Source organism: Acanthisitta chloris, unplaced genomic scaffold, assembly GCF_000695815.1.
Source record: "Acanthisitta chloris isolate BGI_N310 unplaced genomic scaffold, ASM69581v1 scaffold16159, whole genome shotgun sequence".
NCBI lineage: Eukaryota > Metazoa > Chordata > Aves > Passeriformes > Acanthisittidae > Acanthisitta > Acanthisitta chloris.
The window spans coordinates 26,348-38,100 of record NW_008693275.1 but is presented as its reverse complement, the minus strand read 5'-3'; the positions used below and the strand labels follow the sequence as shown (position 1 = coordinate 38,100).

The 11,753-nt window shown below is 41.0% G+C and overlaps 1 protein-coding gene across 1 annotated transcript in view; it reads left to right on the top strand.

Annotated features, from left to right (window-relative positions):
• LOC103810133 (bromodomain and WD repeat-containing protein 1-like) overlaps positions 1-11,753 on the top strand; it is a gene marked incomplete at its 5' end in the record, with an annotated part of 37,436 nt that overhangs the window by 2,050 nt on the left and 23,633 nt on the right. The window contains 11 exon segments of the mRNA XM_009083022.1: positions 1,463-1,613; positions 2,262-2,360; positions 2,550-2,710; positions 2,921-3,142; positions 4,727-4,827; positions 6,477-6,547; positions 7,040-7,140; positions 7,757-7,797; positions 8,497-8,595; positions 10,321-10,471; positions 10,715-10,849. Coding sequence (XP_009081270.1) covers positions 1,463-1,613; positions 2,262-2,360; positions 2,550-2,710; positions 2,921-3,142; positions 4,727-4,827; positions 6,477-6,547; positions 7,040-7,140; positions 7,757-7,797; positions 8,497-8,595; positions 10,321-10,471; positions 10,715-10,849 — 1,332 coding nt within the window.

Below are 11,753 nucleotides of genomic sequence, written 5' to 3'. Positions count from 1 at the left end.
GCATGCAAACAAAAAAGGGTTTTAATGCCTGGCAGAAAGTGTGCTGAGCTCTCTGTCCTTGCTGTTGTGGCTGGTACTGCTCTATACCAACTCAAGAGGTAAAACTGGTGAAGAAATAATGTAAAAGTGTATTTTGTAGTCTTTGGACTGCCAAATATATTTCTTACCATCAACCTTAAGCATCTGATGAGCTGATTTGCTTGGATGTATTTGACTCTGGAGTAGTGTGAACAATTTGCTGATGTTTCCACCTCCCCATCCCACCAGAAACACAACCTGTACCCCCACAAGCTTTATGCATGGATTTTTGTTACAAAACCAAGTTCTAGGCTGTGGCTTAAACTGCATATTCTCAATACTCATTGTATGTTTCGGCAACTTTTTGTTGAACGTGTCTCACACGTAGTTGTTCTATTCCCACTCTCCTGATCAGCCTTGTCAGGACTTTGCTTCTCCAAGCTCACTCATTTGGCTGAGGGAACAGAAACATCAGCACGAGCTAGTTCTGCCTGTGCTCTGAGCTACCTGGGCAAGAGGCCACATACCTGTGTTGGTGTGGCTTGGTGCCTCTCCTGGATGGATTGGCTGGGAATTGGCTGGCTGCTGGAGCAGCAGTGTGGCTGCTGGGGCTGGCTGGTTTGTACATGGCCAGGTCAGAGTGGGGCTGTTAGTGGCAGCTGATTCAGACCTCCCCAGTAGCTGCAGTTCATGATTCTGATGGTTTTACACTCAAGGCTGTGTGAATTCTACTTTGCATCTTTAACTTCTGCATTGTTGTCGTGGATTTTCTAAGGACAAGGATTAATTTTTTTCTTTGAACTACTAGAAGGAAAAGGGGAAAAAATAATCACACACATTTGTTCTTGACTGAGATATCTAAGTGTGTGTGTGTGAGGGTGTGTTTTATAGATTGTTTGTTGCAGATAGTGTGGGATTGTTCCTGAATGTAGGGATGGCTGCTTGGATCCTTTTGGCATAAGGAAGTAAGGCAGACATGCTCTGTAGTACTGGTTCTTCAAGGAAACTGTTTCCAGAGAGATTATACTCAAACCTACAGGTTTGCAGTTCACTGAGCAGCTACTGTGTGACTGAAGTAGTAGCTGCATAAATTCTTGTGCTTGATTGCCACCAAAGTCTCCCTGATCTTGAGTTAGGAGAAATTGAATTTTATTTCTTATTTTGGGTGAATTGGGCAAAGACACTCACTGTAGGGTGTCCCACCGGTGGGTGCCACGGGTGAATATTGCAAGCTCCCAGATGTAAATACTGCTGTGCAGTGAGTAATTTTACTGCAGTTTTTACTACACACTTGTAGAGGACTCGCTGAATTTACTAGATCAGAGCTTAACAGATTTGAGTTTGGTTTTTAAGTTGAACTTTTAATATACCTGTGAATATTGATGCTCTGACTCATCTGTTCTGGATGTTGCACAGTTATGTTTAAACCTTAAATCCCTGGCAGGTGCTGTCCAACAAACATGTGGCTCCAGATCATTTATTACAAATTTGCAAGCGTATTGGCCCTATCCTGGATAAGGAGATTCCACCCAGTATTTCCAGAGTGAATTCCTTACTTGGTGCAGGGAGACAGTCGTTGCTACGGACAGCAAAAGGTATGGTTGGTTGTTTATTTGAAATGGGTGTGATACATTGTCATAAACATACAGTTAATGCTTTGGGAATGCTTAAAAGCGGTGAATTTTCATCAAAATTTGCCCCTAAGTGTTGAATGGACCAAATCAGAGGTGATCTGTAGATTAATGGTATAACTCTCCATGGATTGTTGTAAGGGAAGGTTTGAAGTTGATGACAAGAATTACTGTTACTCTGAGGGCTGAGGCTGCTGACCACTGGCAGTGCTTGGTGTTACTGCAGTGTGATGAATCATCAGGGCACAGGTGCTGCTTCTCCAACATATCCTGACACTCCCAGGGTACTGGCCTGTGTTGCTTTGGAATGCAGTGAATGAAGTGAAAAGTTAGGTTTGTGTCCCATGAACCATAGGGGTGCCATCATTTAGGAGTAATTCCAAAGTTTGGTGCTTGGTTGTGTTGGGTTTTTTTCCTCCTTCTGTTATTATATTAACTGGATTTTTTTTCTCCTCTGTCTCTGCACTGTTGAGAAAGGGACTGTTAGTGTTCTGGATTTTTAGTGGGTTTAATCCAGTGTTGGAGACCACCTATAAATGGCCATTTTGCTGTGTTCTGGAACTGCAACTCTCCTGGAATTTTTACCATGTGCTTATGTTGATGGTTTTAAAGATTGCAGGAACACTGTGTGGAGAGGCTCTGCATTTGCTGCTCTTCACCGAGGGAGACCTCCTGAAATCCCTGTCAACTATGGCAGCCCACCAAATCTCGGTAAGCTCTTCTCAGCTCTCACCACTGGTTTCACACATAGAAAAAAGTGCAAATGCAAAGAAACTTGACTTTATGAAATTTGAAGGTCACTTGGAAAGTCCTTAGGTAATATATTAACTGAAATTGAATACAACAGGGTTTGGAATAGACCTGGTTTAAGCATGATGTGATGACTTCTTTGTGTTCCAGTGGAAGTGCATCGAGCAAAGCAATTAACTGGATATGCCAAGTTCAGCACTTCATTCCCAGGAAGTATGTACCAGCATGTCAAGATGCACAGGAGGATTCTTGGCCATCTCTCCTCTGTATATTGTGTGGCATTCGACAGGACTGGCCACAGAATATTTACTGTAAGTTGATGACATCATTCCCAGGCTGAATATATTTCTACATGGATGCAAGGAAAAGGGCTTGGAAATACTAACACATCTGGAAATGGAGCTTGGGAGTGTTAAAGTGGAGCTGATTATCCCTTGCCATGCTTAAGTAGAACAATTGATGCAATTAAAGGGCATAAACATGTCAGAAGTTAGTTGTCCTCAATGAATATCTCTTTCCAGGGCTCAGATGATTGTCTGGTCAAGATTTGGTCAACCCATAACGGGAGATTGTTTGCCACCTTACGAGGTCATTCAGCAGAGATCTCTGACATGGCTGTCAACTATGAGAACACTATGATTGCAGCTGGAAGCTGTGATAAAATGATCAGAGTGTGGTGCCTCAGAACTTGTGCACCAGTTGCAGTCCTCCACGGGCACACAGGGTCCATCACCTCCTTACAGGTATGGAGTGTTGAGGTGTTTCTGCATGTTGAAGAGTGAAATGATCTCTGGGACTGGAGGAATCTTGTGATCTGAGCAGTTAAATATTCCTGGCAAAAATTAGTCAAAACCACAGGAGAAACCTACTTAAAATTTAAAACAAATACACTAACTCCTTGCCTCTCTGAAATTCCTGAGTATTTAACTGCAGGCAGTGACAGGAATTGTTCACTCAGAGATCATTACCTAATGGGGCCAATAAGGAAGCTAAAGAGGGACTCTGGTAGGAGCAAGGAGAAATGGGTATAAATTGAACGAGGGAAATTAAGATGAAATATTAGGAAGAAGTTCTTTCCTGTGAGGGTGGTGAGACACTGGCCCAGGTTGCCCAGGGAGGCTGTGGCTGCCCCAACCCTGGCAGTGTTCACAGCCACGTTGGCTGAAGCCTTGAGCAACCTGCTCTGGTGGGAGGTGTCCCTGCCCAGGGCAGGGGAGTGGAACTAGATGATCTTTGATGTCCCTTCCAACCCCTTAACGTTCTATAATATTTGATCTGGTGAAACCATAGGGAATTTCTGGGAAATATTATGTCTTCCTGTTGTCTGCTACTGGAGACATGGTGGGCTGGTTTGTGTGGGTGAGTGTCCTGCTCCACCATGGGACTCCTGCAACTGCTGTGACATGACTTCTTGTCTTAATCTCAAAAATGGGAGTTACTTCAGAAGCACAAAGATGTTGTATAGTTCATTTTGATGGTGGTGTGATACTTGATGTGCTCTTGGTGGTGTTTTGAATTCAGTCTGCTTTTGGACTTTGTAATTCCTGATTTAAGAGATAAAGTAGTAGCTCATTATCTAGGTTTGGTGTGTTTTCCAGTGAGCCCATCTGTTTGAGGGGTGCAGAGCAGCTCCATGCAAACTTGTGCAGCTCAGTTCAAACAAATAATGTTGCATTTTGTACAGAAAGTCTGCTCTGAGAGTAATTACATATCTGCAGAGTTTCTGTGGCATTGATTGCATTGGTTTTTTGGGTTTTAATGCCAAAACACTTACTTATGTTGGAGTTTTCTTGTTGCTATAATTGCAATGTATACAATTTTGATGACTGTTTCCAAGGTTTTTAGTAATAATTAATGAACAGTTCAATCAGCTTGTGCTCTGTCAGGTTGTCTCAAGTGTAGCTATGTGCATAGCAATAAATCCATGTCTATTAACTACCTCATAACCTGCTCAGTTTAATTAGAGAGCTTAAAAGTATCTACTGAAACTTGCTTTTTTTTTTTCAGTCTGCTCTGCTCATTACTTCATTCAGTGACAACATTTTCAGTGAGTGTTTCTGGTTAGTTAATACTTCAGAAACAAACCACAGAACAGACTGATTTTATAGAATGCACTCATTAAAACACAAGCTACAAACTTGTTTTAATAAAGTACAGGAAGTATTCCTTTGTCAGCACTAAAAATGGCAGTGTAAAACTTCTGGAGCACTGGTGGATGTTGAAAAATCCAAAGAAATTGAAAGTTTTACATGAACCTTTTGAGTAGTTGATAAACTGTTTTCAGTATCTCTTTTGATATGTGTCTGATTTCACTTTATTCTCTGTAGTTTAGTCCAATGGTGAAAGGCTCCATGAGATACATGGTCTCTACTGGTGCAGATGGAACTGTTTGCTTCTGGCAGTGGGATACAGATTCCATGAAATTCAAGTATGTACCTAAGCTGCTTATTAACCTGTGTGTTACCTTGTGCTGGAGTCAAATAAATCAGCTCCTTTTAACTCAACTAGCTGATAAAATGGGGGTTTTGATAATAAAACTGTTGTGGAGATAATGTATTCCATAATTATTTTAAAGCACTAACTATATCCTTTACAAATTCATGTTGCTCTGTTGTCCTGGGAGATTAGTTGGGAAATATATTAACTTCTTACCACACTAAAAGGACAAATGTAGGACAACAAGAATGGCTGGAAATGTAAATGTGTTGGAAGGCATAATACATGGTGTTTGTGTTGAGCTTCCAACTGTGCTGTAGCTTCAGGTTGTCCCTTAGAGAACTTGCAGGCAGAGTATGGATGTTCAGGGTAGTTTTAAATGTTCTATATGTGGTTACTCTGTAAAAAAATTAGTTTGTTAGCAGAAAGAAGAGATTTAGGCTGATCAGTCTGTGCCCAGTGTGGTGCCACATCATGGGAGTTGGTATAAAATGATCAATTTTGCTTCAGAACGGGAATCAGTACCTTATCAAGCAGATTATAATTTATATTTTATAAATTAATGTATCGCTCTTTAATTCAGACTTGTGGTTTTAAGGTAGTAGAATTACAGCAAAATCTATGGAAAGGCAAAATCTAATCTAAAGAATCTTTCAGGGCTGTAAGAGGAGAATGTTCAAACTTCATCCTTAATTATTCTTCCTCTAGAGCTAATTGAGAGGACTGTATGGGGTGTAACCTCTAGTTCAGGCATGGCCTTCAATTGATTTAAGGATCTGTAGCTCTCAAAGCAGCACAAGAAACACAGATATTTATGTATTTAAGCTAAAGCTGGCAGCCCACAGCTTGGACAGGGCACTCTCTGCTGGGTTAAGAACTGGCTGGATGGCCCAGAGAGTGGTGAGCAGTGCCATGTCCAGTTGGCACTGGTCACTGGTGGTGTTCCCCAGGGGTCAGTGCTGGGCCCAGTGCTCTTTAATATCTTTGTTGATGATTTGGATGAGGGGATTGAGTGCTCCATCAGCAAGTTCGCAGATGACACAAAGTTGGGGGGGAGTGTGGATCTGCTGGAGAGCAGGAGGGCTCTGCAGAGGGACCTGGGTAGGCTGGAGAGATGAGCTGATTCCAACGGGATGAGGTTTAACAAGGCCGAGTGCTGGTCCTGCACTTTGGCCACACCAATCCCATGCAGCACTACAGGCTGGGACAGAGTGGCTGGAGAGCACCAGGAGAAAGGGACCTGGGAGTGTGGAGAGACAGAAAGCTGAACAGGAGCCAGCAGTGTGCTCAGGGGGCCAACAAGGCTAGTGGCATCCTGGGCTGGGTCAGGAACAGTGTGGTCAGCAGGACCAGGGAGGTCATTCTGCAGGATCACGGAGAGCGTGATCAGGCATTGGAATGAGCTGCCCAGGGAGGTGGTGGATTCACCATCCCTGGAGGTTTTCAAGCTGAGACTGGATGTGGCACTTAGTGCTGTGGTCTAGTGACCACGATAGGGTTGGACTCCATGATCTTGGAGGTCTTTTCCAAACCAGTTGATTCTATGATTCTAAGAAGGTGTTTGAAGAAATATACCTTCATGTTGTGAAACATTGATAAAAGTCAAGTTTGGGCCTGTTTTAAGCATCTTTTCTTTTTAAGCAACCGACCAGTGAAATTCACAGAGAAACCCAGACCAGGAGTGCAGATGCTTTGTTCATCCTTCAGTGTGGGTAAGATTGAGTTCTGCATTGTGATGTCTCTCCTTTCCTCAGAACAGTTATGTTACTTAGTTGTGACAGCTTTAAAATGGACAAAACCAGCAGCTGTGAGTAAATAATTGCCTAGATGTGACTTAGTGCAGTCATGGGAGTTACCTTAGCTAACAGTGAGAGGCTCTTGACGCGAGTGCTGAGAGTCATCTACATAACTCTGATGAGCTGAGCCATATTCCCCATCATTGAAGGCCTCTGTGTGCAATTAGTAGTGTTAGAAGTTTTGCCCTAGATATGTACTTTAAAATTGTTGCAACACTGGTTTATTTTTGCTGTGGCTCAGAACATTTTTCTGGGGCAAGAGGGGGATTTCCTTCCATGTACATATGTCAGTGGAGGAGCACAAAAATGTGCCACTCTGGCAGGTTTTTTTGTGATTTGAAGTGAGAAATGTTGGTATCAGTTCTCATTTCTTACACAGGAGCTTAATTACTACTTGATTTTTGGCAGGTGGTATGTTCTTAGCAACTGGCAGCACTGACCATGTCATCAGGATGTATTTCTTTGGCTCTGAAACGCCTGAGAAAATAGCTGAATTGGAAAGTCATGCTGTAAGTAATTTGTAATTAGGCACTTCAGGGTGTGTTGAAGTCACAAGTTAACATTGTTAGTGGGTTTGTAGCAGTAACTCATTTTGTTTGCCTTAATATGTTTTCTCTAGTGCTCAGTATGATTTTATTTGTGCTACACTGATAAGGTTTGATCAATACGTATTTTGTATGTAGAGAAGACTTTCAGCTCTGAAGATAAACTGTTGGCTACTTTTCCTGCAGTTTTTTATTGTGCTAAAAATGAATTTTTCTTTAAGGAATGTGTAGGCAGAGTGGGAACAACAGATTCCTCTGCTATGAGGTTGGTTTAGGATATTGGAAATGTCTGTTCAAGTATGATTCAGTTGGCAGCCAAGTTATTTAATGGATAATTACTTCATCTTTATTCCTTCATGTTTAATTGTGGGACAGTTTTTAAACTTAACCTTTAAATGCATTAGTAGGTACTGAAATCTGGCAAGTATTTGTTGGACTTGCTTCTCCTTGCAGTTAAAACTCTTAGGAATTACACAACATGCAAGCTTTTTGTTGTTTCTAATTTTATTAAACTCAGTCAAAACCATATTTCCTGTTGAAAAAACACAGATTTTTTAACACACTGTACTTCTTCTTTCAGGACAAAGTGGACAGCATTCAGTTTTCTAATGCTGGTGACAGGTATGTTCTAAGGTGCTTAAATGTGAACAAAAAAAATACATCATCTACACTAGATATATAATCTGTTATTATCTGGAGGCTTCCTTTAAGAAAAATCTTATTTAGAACTGAAAGGGGAAATTTGGACTGATCAGGAGAGCAGAGTTAATTCTCAGCTGTTTCAGCTTTCTGTTCATCTCTGTTAGATGATGTCTTTGGCCTTGCTGAGATTTTATTTACCTGCAGGAGTGCTCCACCTTTTTAACATAACCAGTATATCTGTGGCTTCATAAGCCTCGTCTTCCCATTCCTTTCAGTTGCAGGAAGTGTTGTATAGGAAACAGGAAAAATGCAGTGAAAATGGTCAAAAATAAGTTCTTTTCATCTGGTCTGTTGTTGCCTCTGATATTCTGCAATTAGACCACTTAATTATTGTAACTGAGAAGGAGTTGAGGGTGTAGCTGTGAGTTAACTTTGGGGCTTGCCTCTCTGCTCCACATGTTTTGATAACTTTGAGTTTTTCAGTTTGGGAAAACTCTTTCCTGTGTTTCTGGGAAAGAGAGTTAACAGACAGATAGCTATAAGGAGTTCTGCACACACGCATGTCACTTCTCTCAGTCTTCCATTACAAAATGTACTTTGTGGTGCTGTGTATCTCTGAGTATACCTTAAAGCTTATTCTTCTGGAGAGGAATTAACTATGTTTTAAACCTCTTTCAGGTTCATCAGTGGCAGCAGGGATGGCACAGCTCGGATCTGGCGCTTCGAGCAGGCAGAGTGGAGGAGTGTCTTGCTGGATATGTCTGATCGACTGCCAGGGTGGGTCAAGTGTTTGCATCTTGTTTCATGTTGCGTAAGGTCAGAAAGAGTGAAAAACTCAATTACTCAAACTAGAGTAAGTTACCAACAATTATGATCAGCTCCATGGTCTTTGCGGGGGGTGAAATGAGTGTTCTGGTTGTGTTGTGACTTGCTGAATTTGAGTCTGTGCTTGGCTAAATGTGTGTTTATAAAGCTTTTAAATATACTCATGGAATCACAGAATTATTATAGGATAGATCTAGATTATAGAATGATTATATTAATAATGTTGCCTTTGTTAATGGAGGATGTGAACAGAAAGTACAGTCTCTGTCTGTATTTCAAACGCCTCATGTGTCACAGGAGAAATGTCTGTAGTAAAATCCAAGTAGGTGATAACCTGTTTTCAGCAGAGGTTATGGCACATCATAGCTGAGTTTCCTCAAGGACTGACCTTGGTGACTGTTCTCCTTGTGTACTTAGAAATCCACAGTGTGAACAGTGTCATTACAGGTGCAGACCAGGATATTACATGGTGCTGGTGGGTGAATGATTTATGGAGTACAGAATGTTCAGTCAACTACTGTAGACAGAATTAGACTAAACAGAAAGTAATTAGTAGGTGATTAAATGAGGTTTTAATGAACTGATTTGTGGGTGGTTAAATTAAAACACAGACTGGTTGATTGGAGGGTGATTTCCTGCCACTCTTGTGATGCAGCCATGAAAAAGTGGGTTTGCTAAGCAAGGAGGAGTTATTAATAGCGTTTGGGATTTGACTGTGGTTTTGTAGTTAGGAGAGGCCTCTGATTGGCATGGAGTATAGATAATCCTGTTTGAAGATGTGTTTCAAGGAAAGCTTTGTTCCTTCACTTGGCTAAGATGCTGAGTGGGAGTGTCACAGTGTCCTATAAATGTATTTTGGGAGAGTCAAAATAAATTGATGTTAATGGAAAATATTATCTTTACTATATTTGTGTTTGGAATCAGGAAATACTTAGAGATTAGTTTCTGAATCAGTTAGTTGGGAAACTCTTGGCTGTAAACAGTCCAGGTTTTGAAAGGATTTATGTTAAGACTCTAGTTATAGATGGGCCAAGACTCCATGAAAAATTAAAGCCTTTTTGCCTCCATTTCCAATGGGAAAGAGATTCTCTTGCCCTATAAAGTAGGTGGTGTAGAAATCCAGAGTTGTATTAAAGGAATGAAATTAATAAATAAAAGTTTCAAACCAATTTGAAAGACATGGAACTGTTAGAGTAAGTCCAGAGGAAGCCATGAACTTGCTTAGAGGACTGGAACATCTCCTCTATGAGGACAGGCTGAGGGCCTACAAGGAGCTGGAGAGGGACTCTGTGTTAGGAACTGCAGGACAAGGGGTAATGTGCTCAAACTGAAGGAGGGGAAATGTAGGTTAGATATCAGGAAATGGTTTTTCCCTGTACGGGTGGTGAAACACTGGCCCAGGTTGCCCAGGGAGGCTGTGGCTGCCCCAACCCTGGCAGTGTTCACAGCCAGGTTGGCTGAGCCTTGAGCAACCTGCTCTGGTGGGAGGTGTCCCTGCCCAGGGCAGGGGTTGGGGCTGAATCATCTCTGAGCTCCATTCCAACCCCTAAAATTCTATGATTGTAATTTACTTAACTTTCTTTCCCTTGTCTGATTATGAACATGGGAAAATCGGTGGATTTTCTGTATTTTGAGATTGAAATGGGCTAATTAAACATATTCACCTCTTTCAAGCAGTGAGCCGTGTGCAGAAGAAGACAAATTCATGAAGCCTAAAGTGACCATGATAGCCTGGAACCAGAATGACAACTACGTCGTTACGGCTGTGAATAACCATCTGCTCAAAGTCTGGAATTCCTCTACAGGCCAGTTGCTCCATGACTTGGTGGTAGGTGATTTTATTTCCTTTCGGAAGGTTTTCCTGGAATTGCAGTGCCATATCCATAATTAGATCTGATTTTTCTTCTGAGAAAAGTTCCATATTTCTGGAGTTCTTGCTTGAATCTCGTCCGTTACCTTTGGAATGACAAAGTCTTTGTGGCTGCCTGGGGTTTAACTTCCTGGTGCTTTGGGTTCCACTGTGAACGTCCTGTTGATGTGGATTTGTCTTGTTTGCAATTTTCCATCCCAGGGCCATGCAGATGAAGTGTTTGTCTTGGAGACCCATCCTTTTGATTCCAGGATAATGCTGTCTGCAGGTCATGATGGCAACATCTTCATATGGGACGTTACCAAAGGCACAAAAACAAAGCATTATTTTAACATGGTAAGGCTTTTTTTTCTTCTCACCACAGCACTGTGACACATTCCACCAACACTCACACCCACTCTACCTTTTGGAAGAAAAAAACAACTAACCAAACAAAAATAATCCAAAGCAGCAAAATTGGAGTTCATTTTGTTCTTGAAGCTTTTACCTTTGTATTTCCTGGTTATTTTGACTTTGCTACTCTTTGTCACTAAGGGTCACTGTGCACCTCATTCATAGTTACTGTTTTTCTCAGGTGAGGTGAGGTGGCATCTAAAAGGCTGAAAGGTTCTGTTTTTAGACCATCATTTCAAGGCTCTTGTAGCCAAATAGTTGTATTTTCCACTGTCTTAAAAATGGTAATATTATTACCCACAAGCATTGGTGGCTTGGCACATTTGCTGCAGTTGAAAGCTCATTAGTAACACTTAGATTATTTTCTCTGTGAATTAAGTTATGATTTAATGTTCATATTAATTTTAAGTCCTTTTTTCTGGTTACAATCAATAGCAAACTTTTTTATTTAGCTCTAAGGTTCTCTGGATTTTTCTTGAAAGTGATGTAGCAAAATCAATATGTATTAGCTCCAGGTTTCTTTAAGCTATGTACTATTATTATAACAGCTAGAAAGCCTCAAAAATACCTTTATTTCTAGACTTTTTTCACTAAACACTTTAGTTTTCATTCCCTTTACTGCAGCCAATCAATAGCAAACTTTTTTATTTAGCTCTAAGGTTCTCTGGATTTTTCTTGAAAGTGATGTAGCAAAATCAATATGTATTAGCTCCAGGTTTCTTTAAGCTATGTACTATTATTATAACAGCTAGAAAGCCTCAAAAATACCTTTATTTCTAGACTTTTTTCACTAAACACTTTAGTTTTCATTCCCTTTACTGCAGCTCAGGACCTAAAATGTCAAGGG